This window comes from Antrostomus carolinensis, unplaced genomic scaffold, assembly GCF_000700745.2.
Source record: "Antrostomus carolinensis isolate BGI_N321 unplaced genomic scaffold, ASM70074v2 scaffold2058, whole genome shotgun sequence".
Lineage (NCBI taxonomy): Eukaryota > Metazoa > Chordata > Aves > Caprimulgiformes > Caprimulgidae > Antrostomus > Antrostomus carolinensis.
In genome coordinates this window covers 38,081-56,971 of record NW_010332075.1, presented here as the reverse complement: position 1 = coordinate 56,971, position 18,891 = coordinate 38,081, and the positions used below count along the sequence as shown (strand labels likewise).

At 38.7% G+C, this 18,891-nt stretch overlaps 1 protein-coding gene across 1 annotated transcript in view; it reads left to right on the top strand.

Annotated features, from left to right (window-relative positions):
* Nucleotides 1–2,633: 2,633 nt before the first annotated feature.
* LOC104529141 (SLIT-ROBO Rho GTPase-activating protein 1) overlaps nucleotides 2,634–18,891 on the top strand; it is a gene marked incomplete at its 5' end in the record, with an annotated part of 49,405 nt that continues 33,147 nt past the window's right edge. The window contains 7 exons of the mRNA XM_029086314.1: nucleotides 2,634–2,816; nucleotides 3,207–3,335; nucleotides 10,595–10,816; nucleotides 11,623–11,724; nucleotides 13,422–13,619; nucleotides 13,739–13,823; nucleotides 18,145–18,172. Of these exons, the coding sequence (XP_028942147.1) occupies nucleotides 2,634–2,816; nucleotides 3,207–3,335; nucleotides 10,595–10,816; nucleotides 11,623–11,724; nucleotides 13,422–13,619; nucleotides 13,739–13,823; nucleotides 18,145–18,172 (947 nt within the window). The remainder of the gene's footprint in view (nucleotides 2,817–3,206; nucleotides 3,336–10,594; nucleotides 10,817–11,622; nucleotides 11,725–13,421; nucleotides 13,620–13,738; nucleotides 13,824–18,144; nucleotides 18,173–18,891) is intronic.

Genomic DNA, 18,891 nt, shown 5'->3' with positions numbered 1-18,891 from the left:
TCAGAAATCCTTTTGGTAACAGTGCAGGATATAGGGAGCAGAACGTGCTGTTCTGTTAAGCTGAGGACCGTGCAGCTTGCATTCTCTTCCCAGCTTGGCTTGTTTTTTCTTCGGGTTTTTGCCCCATCCATGTAGACTGTGAGCTACTGGGGCAGCGGCTGTTCCCGGCAGATGTGGGCAGTGCTGGGACAGGGAGCTCTGCGCTCTGGTCAGGCGTTGGAGCGTGACTGTGCTATAAAATAGCAGCAGCAGCAGCAATAACACTAAGTCCTGCTCTGGGCAGTTTGAGTTTTTTCAGCAGAGACCTGTAAACATATGTTTTTAAAAATAAGGCCACTTTTTAATGCATGTCTCCAACTGTTTTACCTTACTACTAGAAGTTAGTGAGGAGTTACCTATTTCATGTTTAATATCAATTCTACGTCAGTTGTTTCAGCAGCCTGTGGGAAATATTTGGGCCACCCCAAAACATAAAATCCTTTTAATTTCCCTGTTAGTTAAATTCTAAAAACCTAAACGCTAATTGCTCTGATTTCTGTTTCCCAAATATCAAGGCCCATTTCTTAATCGTGACTAACACCCAGTTAAGACAGCACTGGTGAAATTAAAGTTTGTGGCGAGATTTCCTGGCTGTGCTGAGAGGGTGATGGGGCAGCGGACTACAGCTCCAGAGCTGTGATGGGACTGCGATGCATGCGCCACAATGGGACCCTCCACCTATTTGGAGTCTCCATGTCCATCTAATCCCAAGGGAAAATGCTGAGGGCAGTGCATGCTCCACTGTAAGCATCGCTTTTTGGGGGGTTGTGGGTTGTTTTAGTTTTTGATTTTTTGTTTGTTTGCTTTTTAGTGGAGAAGCAAGAATATTTCCTTTCCATCACAGTGCCTTTGTCAGGATTTAATTCCCTTTCCCTTTGTACTTCTTCTTTGGAAGACAGACAGCTGAGCATCCCTTTGAAGTTCCTGCTTTTAAATTTACCTTTTGGTTGCCATGTGCTCCGCAAGGCCAGTCAGGGATTAAATCAGTGGCATACACAGTTATGGTGTATATGCAAAACATACATGGTTATGCAAAATTGCAGCTCTATAAAAGTTTCTTTCTTTCTGTTGCACGAGACTTTGAAAATGCTTCTGTTCAGCCATCACTGGATATGGCTGCAGTTGGTTTGTGTCGATCCATGCTAAGCCATGCTGCAGTGAATTTGCGCTATCTAGCTTTAGTGTCCCCAGTGTTGCCACTCTGTGGATGCTCCTTAGGCTAGCCTAACTACTCAGCTACAAAACCTACTCCTCTCCCTAGGGAATATTTCAAGGCAGCTCCACAAAATAGTCTGTCTCCTCTGTGGGTCACATAAAGCTCTGCTAAGGGAAGAACAGCCGATTTGGTTCTTCCCTGGCTGTGTCCTTCGGAGGAGATGTGAATGGTCCAAAGATAACGTCTGCTGGAGAGAGCTTTCTGGCACCCTGTGAAGAAAAGACGAGGCCGCTGGCTGCCTGAGGACGCCTTCATGCTTTGTTCCTTGCTTGAAACTGAAGACAACAGCAACAAAATCAAACAAAAAAACTGTGGAAGGTGGAAAGAGGCTTTCTGTGCTGGAGGTGGGCACAGAAAGGAGGTGAGCCCTTCCCAGCAGAGGCAGGTAGTTGTGGTTGCTTGCTGCCCACTATGCACCACTCAAGCTGAAACTTTTCTTGCTTTAAGAAGAAAGGGAGGACTGAGCTAAACCAGTCCCTCTCCCTCTTTGTGGTCTGTGCAAGCATGTATTTGCAGGCTGGCAGCCCAAGATCTCTTGGCTGCAGAACCAGCATCATGTGTAGGGGGAAGATAATGTTATTAACCTGAGGGCTATGGGGGAAGCACCTTCACAACTTATTTATCAAGCTGCTCCTTCTTCAGCTTTCATCAGGTTTTAGGTTGCACCCAATCTGCTGGCTGCACAAATCGGAGCCACTTCTTTCCAGGCTGTGGACGGCCGTCTAGCTGGTTGGAGATGTGCTCCCAACCAGAAGCTTCCCATTGCCTCTGCTTGCTTCCCTTTTCCTCAGTGCTGAAGGGGTCCTTCTGATTTCAATCATTCCGTGTCCATAGACGAGCTGTTAACACTGAAGAAGTCAGATAGATATGGCACTGATATAGATTTAGTTTTATTGCTCATTGTTTCATGTTTTCATTCAAAGACAGGAATCCTGAACTTTAATAGGAAGGATTTTTCTCCTTCCTGTTAAGGCCATGAAAAAATAAAAATCCCAGAAAATTTTCTACACAACTTTTGACTGAAATACTTGGTAGCTTGCTGACTCATTGCCTATCAAAACATTTCAGTGATGCAAGGCCCTTCTGAGCAGAAATGAGGCAGGATGAGAGACTGTCTCACACGCTTACATTGCAACTAGTTCTCCATCACCTTTCTCTTTATTCATAGTGCTTGGTAAAGCACTCTGAACATTTAGAACCTTATATATATATAAATATAATTAAAATGCAACCAGAAATCCTCAATCTCTGTTGGCAAAGAAACTTATCCAAGCTTCATGTTTTTAAGAGAAAGTTTTGCTCAAAGAGCCTATGATTTTTCTGTAGATACCTTTGTATTTTCATTTTATCTTAACTCTTTTGACTCTGTCTTCTGCAGGTCATGAAAACCTACCACATGTATCATGCAGAGAGCATCAATGCAGAAAGCAAACTGAAGGAGGCAGAGAAACAAGAAGAAAAACAGATTGGGAGGTCAGGAGACCCCGTTTTTCATATTCGACTAGAAGAAAGGCACCAGAGACGGAGCTCTGTGAAAAAGATTGAAAAAATGAAGGAAAAAGTAAATAGTCCTTTTATTGAGCTTCATTTGAAATAAATTCAGTGCATTTCTGACATTCTTTAGCACGGTATTAGACTGAGAAGTCCAGCTGAGAAATAAAATTAAACAAGGTACACATAAATAAACTGTCAGTGGGTTATAGATAACTTGACTTAATTGCAGTCCAGAGAGGGAAGTACTTTATTCCCCGTATAATTCTTGCTATATGGTTTATCACATTTGAAACAAAATTCTAAGTTATCACTTTATATTACATTTGTTATACGCATAACAGACTGGCAACTAAGATTCAATCTTGTTAATCGGAATGTGCACTTGAGTTGTTACCATTTTTGCTACGTACCAAAAATTACGTAATTCAAATACATTAATATACAATCTTTTTCCTAGCGTCAAGCAAAGTATTCTGAAAACAAGCTGAAATCTATTAAGGCCCGTAATGAATACCTGCTCACCCTTGAAGCAACCAATGCTTCTGTTTTCAAGTATTATATTCATGACCTTTCGGATTTAATTGACGTAAGTATTGGCCTATTTGTTTTTATGTTTATTCTGTTCAGGAATAATACTTTTCTTTTTTCATTTTCAAAGGGAATATATTAGGCATATGGGTTGCCTACAATACACTTATCATTTATAATATTTGTATGGTATAATCAGCGGATATTCCCTTCAGCTTTATATTTCACAAAATAAAGTGCTAATAAGATGCTGAACCCATTCCTTTAAAGTTAGAACATCATGTTTCCTCCCCATGTGGCAAGAGAAAATATGACAGGAATAAAACAAAAAAGGTAGACATTTCCATTTCGTACTCTAAATTGATTTATGAGGTACAAATTTTTTTTATAAGATAAGGGTATCTAATAGTGGCATTTTAACTCAAAAGAAGGCATTTCCTCCATGTCTTCAAATTTAGTTTCATTCATTTAGTCATTGAATCAAATATACACTGCTTTTTATTCTTATTTCATGTAGTTTGCAGAACAGACATAATCAATCCTGTACTCTGTACTGTCAACAGAATTGTAACTGATTTTCATCAAGTTATTCCTGTGAGAACATCGTAGGAGAATGAGGTTGTACACTGACGTTGACTTGTACTAGCATTTGGTTTCCAGAACCTGTATTATCAACATTTTTAGATTATATGGAGGGAGGATCCCACAATCTGTCATGTCCCACTCTCTTTTTAAGCTAACCACATATTTGATAGAGAAAATTTGGAGGCTGCAAACACAAGCTCAAGAATATTCATTCGCTAGCAATGTAGTGTTAAATAAGTCAGTGGGTACACCTCTGTGGCCCGTATGAAATGCTAGATATTTGAATATGCTTTCTACTGCAACAGTAGCATATATTTACAATAGTAAATAGCATTCGCATACAGTCATTTCTGGTGAGATGTTCATTACAAAGATAAGCCAGCTGAGCTCTGGTTTGTAATATAGTATAAACTAATGCAGCATTTGACAAGAGGTTTCTCATTTCTACTGTCTGGAGAAGCAAAGCTTGATAGAGAAGGGGAAGAATGCCTTCTTGAGATAAATGGACTGAAATAGCTGCATATATGTGTTCTATTGTATGTTTTCTAAATACTGTGAGTCAGTTTTCTTCAACATTTCTATTTTCCTGTAATTTATAAAATATTGCCTTATTTTGTTATCTTTTTCCTTTTCCCTTTCAACTTTTTTCTCTCCAGATGGTTTTGCTTCTTTTTTTTCTTGCTTCTTTCTTATAAGAGGTGGTGATGTGTCTTTTTTGTGGTTTTAGTATTTCTTGCTATCTCTGTCTCAACATCTCTTTTCTTCCTCTTTCGTACTTACTGTTGCATGTCTTCTCTTTTCTGATGTTAGAGAAATTCTGACATTTATCAGGATCCCAATAGATAGATGATCAGGGCAGAAAACTAAGGACAGGAGCAGCATACCTGGAGGGTACCCCCCAAGTAATGTCCCTACCTAATGGATGGTTTTCCTGATACTGCTTAAGGGATGATGGATTTCTAGGTTCTGGTTAGGGCATGTCTAATAAGTGGGAACTTTATGAGTTCTTTCTGGCTGCTGGAAGGAAGGAAAAGTCCCTTTCGCTCTGTTCCCAGCACCCCCACCCCTTCAGAGATTGGAAAGATGCTGATTTTGTCTTCTCTACTGCCTTCTCTTTTGGAGCTCCCATTTCACAGTGAATGTCTCCAGTGTGTGTTTCTACATGGTCAAAACTTTCTCAGGTTGGAAAATGCACCTGATTTTTACCCATTTCATCAGTGTCCAGAGAGGTTGTTGTAGCAGTGAAAGCTGAGGGGAGGAAACATGGGCCTGGAGCTTCACAAAGAATTGCAAGAAGTGAAGCAAAGCTCTCTCTGCATATATATATACAAAGACAACACTTTGTATATATAGTATGTATATATATATACAATGTACATGTACATGTACATGTATATGTATATGTATATGTATATGTATATAACTTGGAGTTACTGTTTGAGAAGATACTACAATGAAGACCAGAGCTTTCTAACTGCTGTTTTTTAATAGAGATATACTGTCTACAGTATTCAGCAATACAGGAAGACGATACCTACTTTGCATGGCTTTTTCCAAGCCATGGACCAATGTAGACAATAACATTCTTTTGGCAAAATGGCTTTAGAAATTACTCTTCCCTAAGGAATTTAAGTGGAAAGTCTAGCTACCCTTTGCATCACTGTTTTGTAAGAGTTGGCTGTAAACATGTGCAACCAGAACTTGCCTGAGAGGCAATTTAATCTGATTATGAGTTTGTTTAAATGAACTGTCTTTCAGACATTTGTATTTAATCAGACTACACTGTGAAAGCATTGGTATCTAGACAGTGTTTACTACTTGACAAAGGCAAAGCTTTTTATAAATGCAAGAGTCTTGGCAACATTTTGGGGTTATATCATTGGAATGTGAGACATGCTTCCTGCTGGCCATATGCTGCAACAATCCAGACTATCGCTCTCTGGAAATCTATTAATGTAACGGAGTGATTCTGAGTTTTCAGAACAGTGGTGGCAATTTCATTTTTTGCCCTCTCTGCTTTGTCCCTATCTGCCTGCCTGTCTTTCCGGGCTTTGCTGAGCTCTCTCTTTGCCTGTACAGAAGGGGATTACTTTTCCCCAGTGTCTGAATCCCAGTTAACTTGGAAAGTATGTAGATCTCCACAAGCTGTTGGTGTTGCCCATAAATGAAACTGAATGTTTTCCTACATTACTGAAAAATGTCTGATAAAAATGAGATAAATATATGAAGGAATGCAGTGGACTGTTCAATATTTTTTTGTAACAAGATTAGGGAGGGTCGTTGGATTTTTTTTATTATTATTTTTTACAAAAAAATCATAGTTTTTTTCTTTGGATTCCACTGCAACTTGAATTGTGAGGCTCATATGGAAAATCCTAAATTGCAGTTCCTCAGCTGAACTCAGTCTGAACTATTCAGCTCCTTTATTTCATTAACAAAGCTAAGAGCTTCTGGCTTAAAGTGATGATGTGTTGCTCATCTTAAGCTCTTATGATAAAGGCAAGATAAAAATATTGCTGGAGTCTTAGCTGGATATTTTAATGCATTTAGTTAGCTGACAGTTGGGACCAGCTTTTACAAAAAATGTGGAGGGATAAACAAGATTTGATTTGCATCATATATTTCTGTCTTCCACGTATTGTGCTAGAAGAATTTGAATTTTCTGTTGAATATTTCTTCTATATAGTAGGATCCAGTTCAAGTGGAGGGCATGATTAGTTTTTTTCTTTATTTGTATTATGTAAATTTAGCAAATATTACTTTTTAGCTGAATTAAATAAGCTTTATCTAGTATGTAGAACCTATTTTTTTTAAGATTGTGGTTTTCAGAGGAGCAACAGAGTACACACCCCTGCTAATCTGTTAATACCAACATCTGTCCATATGGCACATACTATTTACTGATTTACTTGAAGATTTCCATGTAATTGAGTTTATTAGATTTATCTGGGTATAAGAGGAAGGTAAGGACCTTTTTTCAGACTTGCACTCATGATCTGAAGGTAAATGCTAGGAAATAGTGATCCAAACAATTTGACTGTAGTTTTACTGCTAGAATAAATAAAACATTAATGTGTTGTTCTTTCTTAGAGCGGAGTTTCTGAATCTCTGCAGTCTGCATGCTTTGCATGGTTAGGAAGTTAGGGAACATTTAGTTGTTATGAACTTCATTTATTCTCTGAAGGTTCTTTGTTAATCATTCATAGAACCAAGTTTAAAACTAGGCTAGAGTGTGTGCAGCTCGCAATCTTTATTACATAAGTTCTCATAAATATGATATGTACAGCCAGATCCCTTTGACTTGAATGCTGATGTCTGTACCAGGATGATTAGAAAGTGACTTACTCAGAGGTTAAGGCTTTTTTTATTAATTTCTCTCTCTATTGGCATTAGAATTTTATTATTATTCCTGAAATGAAATGAAGAGCAGCTTGCTTGTTTGGTTGAAGCTCTGTGCTAAGCACTGCAGTTTGTTTTGTTCAAGCCTAAATATACTCTGGGGAGCAATGAAGACAGTAAATGCTCTTGAGACTGCCTCAGATTTAAATCCAAATAAGAATAAAATGCAAATTACAAAATTAATTTTTCACACATATCCCAATGCATCACTCATCTCCCTCTACTTTGCCCAACCAAAATTCTTTATGAATCCAGAAATGCAATAAAACTCATAGTCTGTGACTTAATTCTCTCATTTCTCATCTACATATCTTACTGCACCAACTGACATCTCTCTAGTCCATAGAGTGATTGCAGATCTCATTTGCCATCCAGGCTGTAGCCTTGGTGTGCTTATTAGTGAAGCACAAAGATTCATATTTATTTTGGCTAACAGTGTGGTTGCTTGCTTGAACTTTCCGAATCTTTCTACAAACGTACAGATTTTCCCTGAAATTCATGTATACGTGCATGTGTGCATATGTGTGTGTTTCTCTGCATACATATGTACTTTTTTGCAACACCAGAAAGGTTGGTGATATTTTTTCCAAGCATGATCAGACAGGATGTGGTGTGGGCAGCCGTTTAGTGGCAGTACCTTGAATATTTAGTCTTAGTAATGAACAAATACCCAAAGTGTATCTCCATTATAGACAACTCTCTCTCTAAACGATGACTATTACTAGCAGATTAAAACAGTACTCTTCTTTCTGAGTAGCCATGAGTTGATATTGTGACAAGGCCATTCCCTGGTTAAAATTATCTTTCCAAATTTTGGAGAAAGTGAACTACGGTCTGGCAGAAGCAAGAGTTGTGATGTCCGAGTGTTTATTTTTGCTTTTAAAAAATAACTTTACTCATAAAAATTCTATTTTTACTTAAATTGTTGAAACAAAATTCCAAATTCAGGCATTTTAAAATCCATTTAAGGAGCCCCTGGTGAAAAGGTATTAGTTCAGGTTCTGGATTTAGTTCTTGTTTGCTCTGCTGGCATTGGCATTGCAAGAAAATGCCTTAGTCTGGTAGGATATTCTGCTTTGCTTAGGGAATCCTTCTTCTTGGCTAAGAGGCCATATTTGTTACTGTGTTCAGCATCATCACCTGCAAAAGATGACCAAGGTAATAGTTACTGAGTAAATTAAGGGTTAAACAACAACATTCTTGGTACTCTCACAGCATAAAGGCTGCAGTCTTATATTCCAACTTGCAAAAAAGCTGCATTAGAAGCCAACACAGCTCTAATTATAAGTTGATAAGCTTTCTATTAATACTTAGATTAATCCTCTAGAGCCAAAATTCAGGCTCTAGATGCCTGTAGTTTTATAATACATGGATGGTTGGCCATGCTAAACCTGGCATTGCCCTCTATTTCTCTTTTCCTCTCAGTTTAATCTTCCATGAGGTCTCTCTGTAACTAATGCACATGAAATAAAACAGCTATCCTGATCCACTTTCTTATCAACACTTTTAGTCTGTCTTTTTCATCCAAGATAGTGAATTAAATATGAAATCCGATTTGACACAGAGCAAGAGGAAAACACCAAGAGACTTTTCCTTTTAGAAACAGTATTTTTTAGGCTGAAGGTCTTTGAAATATGAATGTGCTTTAGTATAAGAGTTGAGTGGTTGTTTTAGTCAGTGTTACGCAAATTTCCATTCTATAAATGCAAAAGAGAGAGGTTAACCTATGTGAACATGACATCTTTTTTCCATTTTCTTGAAATGGTTCAGCAAATGGCTTTTGGAGAGCCACTGCCCCACCTGCAGTAACTACCTGGAGTACTTGCTAGGACTGAAATCTTAGTCTTTCTGGAAGTTCTGTTGTGAATAAAACAGTCCTCTCTTGTCAGATTTCAGAGAGCAGTTTGGTCACTAGTCATTAATGCACCTAAAGCAAGGTGTGAGGAGTTTCTTTCTCTTCTACCCACAGTTTTAGGTATGGTAAATTGGTTGAAAACTTTTCCCATGCAGTGTGTGCATCTGTATGTCTGTCTGCCTCTCTCTCTTTTTGTCTCCTTTTTCAAATAAGTAAGAGGAAAGGGAGGGGAACGTGAACTCATGGGTCCTAAGGGTTCGTAGGAGCTGTGAGAGAGGTGTGCATATAAACATAGTCTACAGTGGACAGAATTCAAATTGCTACTTTACCAACTGAATTGCTTAACTTGCAGGTCCTGCAGGGAAGGATGATTTTAAACTGCGGGTGGGCAGCCAGGACGGGTGTCTGGGGGCTGGGGGATGGCCTAAAGCAGCGTGCCCCCTGACTGCCCTCGTCAGGCATGGGCCTCTGTCTGGGACACATCTCTCCTGTTTGAATAAAGAATATTGCTTTGTGTGCAACTGTTAGTAAACTGATGTGCCACTACTGGGGTAACAGAGACGTCTGAGATACATTTGCTATTACCTCAAAGCTCACTGAGCAGAAGCTGAGGATATTATTTACTGTGTAATGTGGGGAAAAAAAATAAGGAAACACTTACTTTATAAGCTCCTGCTGTGACATTTTAAAAATATATTCAACTGTTCCTCTAAAATATTAACCAATCATGAATAATGCAAACTGAGGATGTTTAAAATTCAAGAACAAACACAACTTTATGTTCTACCAATTAGGTTTCAATTACATTCCTCACCCCTAGAAAAAAAAGACATAAATTATTACTTTCTGCATTTACTAACATGATGTACATTGCTGGCTCTGTCAGAGCATGGAAAATAAGGTGTTTACAGTAAATACATTTCCACTATCAGGGAAAGAATGTTAAACCATTCTTGTTGCATCAGAAAGTGCCTTAGATGGGTCATTAATGCTAGAGGCAGTTGTGAGGGTTTTGCTTGGGCACAGACATGGCGAGCAGGAATTTCTTCATTTTAAGTTTGGTGCTGGCATTGACTTAGATGGCAGAGTTATGTCAGAGTGGGTTTGAATAGATGGTCTGAAGTTTACATATGACAATAATACTGAAAAGCCCACTTGTGAGTGGAGTCCCAGACCTTTTCTATTTAAATACCATAACTGCACATCTGTATCTGACAAACAACTGCAAACATATTGCCATAGACATATACTTAATTCTTTCTAAAACCATCCTTTAATCTTTGCAACAAAATGAGGATGCTAAATACTTACTGTCTTGACCACAGTATTGTATTTTAATTTAGAAGATATTTTGTAAAATACTGCAAAGACATAACAATTTCAGAACAGAAAATTTCAGTGATAATTTGTGGCTTGGGATATTGGAATACTGTTCCTCCTTTTTAATATGTTTTCTTTTCCCTTCATTCTGTTTTTAGTGTTGTGATCTTGGATACCACGCTAGTCTAAACAGAGCCCTAAGAACATACCTTTCTGCAGAGTATAACCTTGAAACTTCCAGGCATGAGGGCTTAGACATCATTGAAAATGCAGTTGACAGCTTGGAGCCACGGAGTGACAAGCAGAGATTCATGGAAATGTACCCCACCGCTTTTTGTCCACCAATGAAATTTGAGTTCCAGTCTCATATGGGTGATGAGGTCTGTATACTGACAAGTATCCCCACGGTGACTGTTTCTGTTTCTATATACCAAGACAGAGAATTATCGCCTTTTACAAAGAGTTTGGTAAAAGCTGTTATTGCTACCCAAAAGCAAGTGGATCAGCAATAAGATTTTGCAAAACTGGCAGTGCTATTCTGAGTTTCTTCAGAGTTCTCAAGTAAAAACCATTGTGTTTTTTTATATTCTGTATTACTCATAATGACATTGCTGCAAATTTGCTGGCCAACCTGTGCTCAGCCCAGCACTGGTGTAAGTAGTGGCTTTATGTCTTCACTACCTGCCGCCTCACCCATAACAGAGCTTGTGGGTGCTATTGGAGAGCAGCACCTGAGCTGCTCCGAATTGTGCATGCTGAAATGCAGCCTTTTCCCCTTCTTTCCCACCCATTTTATCATCTGGAGATTTCAAGTGTACAGGGTACCCCAGCTGTGCCCTGTTCTGCTACACAAAAGGCCAGTAGCAAAGCAGAATCAGCTGTGTACATCTTTAATCTAAAGGTAACTACAGGGTTTGCATTTCTGTGTGATAGAGAAGCAATGCAAAGCAGCCATAGAACAAGGCTGTGCTCTGTAGCCTTAAGATGCAGTACATAGTTCCACACCTTGTAACACATAAATACTTTAAGTTTAGGTGGACACATTTGATTGTCTGCTTTATTAATTTTAATAGCTTTGGTAAGGAATTCACCTAGTTTTAAGGAGAGCAGCCAAAGACTATTGACTGTGTTTTTTTTTTTTTTTAATTCCTTGCATATGTTACAGCTCTTTTTGATTCTTTGTTAGGTTTGTCAGGTCACTGCCCAGCAGCCTGTGCAAGCAGAGCTTATGCTTAGGTATCAGCAACTACAGTCGCGATTGGCCACACTCAAAATCGAAAATGAGGAGGTAAGGTCTGTGTCTGAAAGGGCTGTGCATTGAACACCATTTTCAGGAAAGTACAATGTTTTCTACCTTGTCAGAAGTATGTAAATGACCCTGAGATGGCTTCAATCCTTATGAGCTCTTTTAATTTTAAAAATCTAATACTGGCAAATATGCTAAGGTAGGTAGGTCCTTGTCTGCTTTATAGAGATTTGGAAACTTCGTCTTTTACCTGTCCATACATTCACATTACTGAGTTCTGTGTTTTGCAGGTGCTTCAGTGTAAACTTGTTAGAGCACATATTTTTAAAGTTTTGTGGCAGAAAGCCACTGAGCACAGTTATTGTGTTCTGTGACCACCCCCTGTCCAGTCCCCAAATTGCTACTTCTGTAGTACAAAGGAATTTGGACTGTCTTTTGTGGTAGCTGAGTCAAAATCTCTTAGGCTCTCAGCTACAGCTATTTATAAACACAAGTGCTGAATGCTTGTGATGGGAATAGCTCACCTATTAAAATAAAATGCTTTTTTTTTGTAAAATAGAGAAAAGCTATGCTGTTCTCTTTCTCCTCCTCTGGGAGCAGAGAGGCCTCCCAGTGCATATAAATTGTACTTTTATCCCATTTAAGGCAGTGTTAAAGGCCCTCAGTTTAAATGACAATCTGTTCCTAAATTAAAACATAGGGATAATTTAATTTCTTGGTATACTTGAATGATAAGTTTTCAGGATTCCAGTTTTTCTTATTGTATGTTGTGTGCTAAAAACAAGGGATTAATGTCCATGAGACATGTACAGTAGTCTTTAGAAAAAAACCCTTGAATTCAGAAAGTATCTCAAGGCAATGAAGACAAAAGGAAGGCGAAAGATGATTTCTTTCAGTCAAGTGAAGGGCAAGGGTATAGAGGGAGAGGTCATGCTGGCAGTCGTGGAAAGGATATTTGCCTCCACTGGAGATGTATGTAGAAGTGTGCATGATTTGGTTAAGTTGACTCTACTAGAGACTCTTCTGAAGCAGAACTGGGAGGCAAATCACGTCCTTGTGAAACTTGGCAGTTACTTTATAGCATTATGGAAACACTGCATCCCCTGTTCCACGGCCTCCATGCCCTGGTTTCCCCCACGAGCAATGGTGCTCCATAGCTCATAGGAAGTGCTGTGAGGCTGGTATAAATTGTTCTTTTTCCAGCCCCCTCCTCCAGCTGTGTATTCCACTTCTGCAGTCTAAACATCACTGTGCTCCTCACCATAGCACTCTGCAGAACAGTGTCACAGATTTTTATCTTGAAAGAATACATTGTTTGGGCAGCTAGATCCTTGGATGTACATATTCAATCTAACATGTTGCCCATACTTAGGAGAGTGACCCTTCAAAGCAGTGTATCATCTCTCTTGCCTCCCAGATTAAGGACCATGATCAAATCATGTCAGATTTTTATTCTAATTTCAGGAGACAAGTGCTTGAGAGTGCTATACAGTCAACACAAGGGTATGTCCATATTTGTGGAGTGGAGCATGATAAAGTAGAGAACTAGACAGGAAATCTAATCATGTCATTCTCCTGTTATGTAGATATCTGTTGTAGTGCACCTGATTTTTCAAATTCACACAGCTGTTTGTTTGGAGGAGTGAGCCAGAGAATTATTTTGAGTAATGAGCTTCCCTTCTCAGCTGTTCTGATATATATTTATCTTGCATTTGGCAAACTGTGCTTTTTAACACCAGGTTAAGAAAACAACAGAGGCTACCCTGCAGACAATACAAGATATGGTGACCATTGAAGACTATGATGTGTCAGAATGTTTCCAGCACAGTCGCTCAACAGAGTCTGTGAAGTCAACAGTCTCTGAGACATACCTGAGTAAGCCTAGCATTGCAAAAAGAAGAGCTAACCAGCAGGAAACAGAGCAGTTCTATTTCATGGTAGGTTGGTTCCTTCCTCATTCATGTGATACAGACCAAGCACCTGAAGTATACATTGTGCAGAAGTTCCTGGAATTTATGTGACAAACATAGTAACAGATTGATCTGCATCTCTACAGAAATTCAGAGAGTATCTGGAAGGTAGTAATCTCATCACAAAACTTCAAGCAAAACATGACTTGCTGCAGAGGACACTCGGAGAAGGTAAATGTCACACAATAAACTGAAAAGTGATTCCAGGCTATACAATGAACCCACTGAAATGCCAAAGATATGTGGGAAAAAAATTACAAAATATAAAGCTTAATTATCCTATAAGCCTAGATTTGGGGTTTACCAGTCACAGTTTTGGTATAGTGGTAAGAGTACACACTTATAAATTGATTTTATTTCTTCAACAGATATTTATTTCCACTGTACAGACATTTAGACAAGTGACTATATTTGGAAATGGAACTGTTGAATGAAAAATCTCGTGTCTGAAAGGAGAGCTGACACAGTCAGGGCAGGGTGATTTAAGAGCTATGACAAATGTACTGTTTCTACTTCCTAAGAATTTCTGTTGACTTGAGGGTTTTTTAAGAGTTGACGGAGAGTGATATTTTTTTAAGCATACAAAATTACACAGGGTGGATCTCTTAAAATGGACTCACTAGTGCAACATTTCTGACATGTGGACATGAGTATCCTTTTTGCAGCCTAACAACTCAGTGGAACATTTATGAAAGGAAAAGGTGAAATCCTGACAGAAGTGAGATTCTTATAGAGTTAATTTAAGGTTGGGTTTCTACAGAGTATTTGCATATTGTGAACTGGAATGAATTAAAACTTAACGAATAACTCTATACCTGTTGATTATCATTATTGCATATAAATTTATTGCATTACAAATTATGATAGCAGAGAATTATCCGTTGTCCTGAACACTCTCCACAGTTTTTAAAAGTACATCTTAAAATATAATCAAAGTCAACAGATGTCCATGGTCAAATGTGGTAAAGCTGAATTAGGGCAGTAATGCAGCCCATCTCTTAGCAGCCCTCCCAACAGGCACTTCCTTATGGACCAAAGGGAAAAGGAGAATCATACTGCAAGGCTTGAGTACTAGCCACACAGTGTGTTACAGACTTGAGAGGAAGTAATTTACACCACAAAAAGTAAAAATCCTCTCCTGAAGGTTAAAGACTATAATTTGAAGTTCAGACTCAAGAAAGGAAGCTTGTTCTCTAGAGTGTCTTTAAAGGGTGTGTCAATTGATTTTCTTTTTACTGCCAAATATCTCTTGTTAATCAGATCTCTTCTTGCTTTTAATACAAAAGCCCAGAAACACAAATCCAGTTGTGGAGGTACCTGAATAGCTATTAACAGTTCAGTGGCTATGACACCCAATCAAAGTCCCTGTCCAGGGAGTGACTGAGGTTGGGGATAGGAAATAAACAGCATTTTTTGGCAAGGCTGGACTGTAGAAGTTGGTAGCTCTTTTTAGACAACTAACTATATTATGTTCTTTCTCATGGAAGTTTTCATTTAATCAGATTTCTTTTTAGTGTGTGCATTGAGCACTTTATTCACACAAAACAATGTGCAGCTGATGTTAGTCAAAAAAGAGGAAAAATTTCCTCTAAAGGCTCACAGAAAATGAATTTAGAAAAATAAAGTGAATGTTTGTTATTTGGACGCCAAATAAAATGCATGATAATCTACTGAAAGAGAAAAGGCAACAGATTTTGTTGCCTAATGCATATTGGAAAGAAATAAGGAAAGAATTGTGTGAAAGGAAATCCAAAGAAAAACTTCTCAGCAGAGTGACCTAAGTGATAAATTGCTGCCAGGCTCTGGGCCATTCTGCCATGCTCAGGCGTGCTTGGACTGTTCTGTTTGAAGAGTTCACTTCAGCCCACCAGCTGTAAACCCAAACAGTTAATCTGTGTTGCCCACCGTGGTTTTGCACATAATTGGTGTCACATCATCATAGCATAGCACGTACAAATAGAACCCCAAATGTACATGTTTACATCCAAAGCTGATATTTGGAGCAAAAGCCATCATTCTTACAGGTTAAAAAGTTGAAGTACCCCCTTCTATTGAGGCACATCTTGCACTAAAATGCACCTGCCTGAGAAAGAGGACCTGGATTCTGTACGTTCCTGGAATGGGGATGATTGAAAGGACAGAATTACAATGGAATTATGAACGTCATTGCTGTAGCTAGTACAGAAATGAATTTGTGGGAAGTGAACTGCTCCTCTGCTCCGCTCAAACTGCCTTTTCTGGAAACTTCCTTGTCAGCAAGACAGCAGACAAATAAGACAGGGTGCTGTATTAAGTAATGTGGTGGGAATAGGGGTAGAGGGAGAGCATTGGCTGAACTGCAAGTTTTCCTTTGGCACCCTCCCTTGCTTTTATTCAAACCTGTACAGTGTGAGGTTGTAGGCTGAATAAATCCTGATCCCAGTCTGGTGTCCGCAACTTCGACAATATTTGGCTTCTATTCCAGTTCATCAGTTGCCTACTACAACCTGTTGCTGTTTATGGACACAGCAGATACTTATTCACAATCTGCACAAGGGAGATAGATAAAGTGCTCTGTGCTGAGTCTGCATCTACAAATTTGGAAAAGTAATACACTCAAATGAAATTGATACTAAACATAGGAGGCACACTGATATTCATATTTATTCTGACCCGAGGCTCATCTTTTGAATTAACAAATGAACAAAGCAAAGGGAAATGCAAGAAAGAGAATTAACAGCTGTAAAAGAAATTGCCCCTGTGTCCCAGATAGGTTTTGCCCTAATATGTTAAATTTCAGAGATGTGTTTAAAATCCCCCAGACTTGAGATTTGTAACATCTTTTTGTAACGTCTAGCATTTATCATTGGGATTCTTAGTCTCAATTAACTTCCCTTGGTTATATGAGTAGGGAGAAGTCCCTGGCTTACCCTTTTTCTGTTATAGGTTATTTTACATACTCTTCTTTCATCCCTCTTTTTCACATCTCTAAAATAGATGCCAGCAATCTTTACATGTCTTATTAATGCCAGAGATTTTTCCCAGAGCTTATTCTTTGTGCCACCTTCTGTGGATCCCCACTTTTCTGGTATTGCAAAATATATTTTCAGACTAGGGTTTTCAGTACTGTGTAGTATTTCAAGTGCAATGGGACATTGCTGTATTGTATCACTGTTTTTATTGTATATTGCATATCACTGTTTTTCATTCTTTCTGCACTCTGACAAGCTTTTTTGGTATCACTTTCAAATTGAGCAGTGTACTTAGACCTTGCCCAAGTGATGCTCAGTATAATTGTCCATGGTTCTGTTAGCTGCATAGGTGTTTAATTCTTTCTTCCCTAATATCTTACTTGAACCTGTTAATAATGAATTTCATTTGCCATTATGTGTCTTGTCCCTTAACATGGTTAAACTGCTCTGAAGGTCTTCACAGTTTTGTCAGGACTTTGTCATCTGCACAATATTCTGCCTCCTCAGCTGCTGTGATCTCCCCGAGACATTAATAAATGTATTATATATTATGTAAATGGTCCTAATGGGAAGGCTTCAGTAAATGACTGTTGCGCTTTTGTTATGATGGAAAAAAAAACCACATTTAAGTCCACTCAGTTTCCCTTTTCTTCACTAGTTTTTGATCAATGAGAATATTTTGCCACTCAGTCCGTGGCTGTTCAGTTGCTTTAGTCACCTCTTGTGGAGAAACTTATCAGGGGCCTTTGAAAGTCTAAGTAAATTAATTCAGCTGATTCTCCTTTATCCAGTATTTTACTGACATGTTCAAAGAATTCTAATAAATTAATAGGGCACAATCTCCCTTTGGAAAAACAGGGCTGGTTGGAAATTATCATACAGCGACCTTCCTACCATTTCATTATTTTGCTTTTCATTATCATGAGTTGACACAGTACACATGCCTGACTCACTGGTCTGTTGTTCTGCAAAGCTTACCCAGGAACCTTTCTGGAATACAGTCTTTGCTGCCTTACAGTTCTCCACAGTTCTCTGTGGTGTTTCCCAGTGGTAGCATTGTATTTTTTTTTGCTGCAATACACAGACAAAATAGAGGAAAGCGTCTTTCAATAGCAAGACACTGGTGTCTAGAACTTTGTATTTTCAGCACTGAACAGGTTTAGTCACAAGGCACAGGGGGAACTGTAATCTAATCTTGGGGCATCTCTATTTCCATACTGATTTAGCCACTAAAACACATGAGCGTAAACAATAGATGTTGTTTGGAGTTTTACTTCAAATTATTTACAGTATCAAGTGACTCTTTAATCTATGGGCAGGCTTCTTAGAAGTTGTTCCATAACATGGGTTGTGTTTGTATTTTAAATGTAACTGTGGAGATGGTAGATAACTGCACTGCCTTGTTTGTTGTATAATTGTATATCTTTTGCTGGTAACGTGGAAGTTAGGGTTAAAAGTAATTTGACAACTGTAATTTAGATACAAAAAAAATCTACCTAAAACCTACAATCGATTGTTTCCTGTTTATTGAACTTTTCTAGGTCACAGGGCTGAATACATGACAACAAGGTAAGTTATTTTTATTTGACTTGATTTAGAGTTACAAATGTAATAAAATCTTAGAAATTACAAACTTTAGAACAAGTTTGTAAGGGTCTACAACACTGTTGTTGCTGTTCTTACATGAATTGTGTACAGACCCTGTGTGTTTTAACATTCAGCATTTCTGTTTCTGCATTCTGATGGATAAAGGACTAGGCTGTTCATCTTCCTCATTCTTGTGAGCTGCTTGGGCCAGTGTCAAGGGTGGGACAAGCTAGGAGATCCTTAAAAATATTTGTGAATCATACATGAGATTTGGAAGTTGCAGGGGGCTTTTTGGTGCTAGAAAAAAAGTTTTCAGTTCCTAGAGATACCTTGCCTCTCATGGTTTGTAATTCACTTGGTCAGGATACACAGTTCAGAAGAACCTGATGCAGAGATTAATTTAGGGGATAGGCTGCATCTTTGATAACCTGGCTCTGGACAGGAATACCTGCCTCCCCCAGGATCCCCCATTTGATACTTAAATGAATCTATATATTCATAGAAGAAAAGATATACAGTGTTAGATCCCTCTGCTTTGTGCAGCACATATTTTTTAAGTTGTGTAATGCCACACCTGCAATGCTGCCTCCAGACTTAAAGACAGAAGAGCACGCTGCAGCCCCCAGGCTATCAGACTGGAGGGAGGGGAGGCAATGGCAACTGTTTGGATTTGCAGCTGCCACTTAGGTGTAACACTGCCA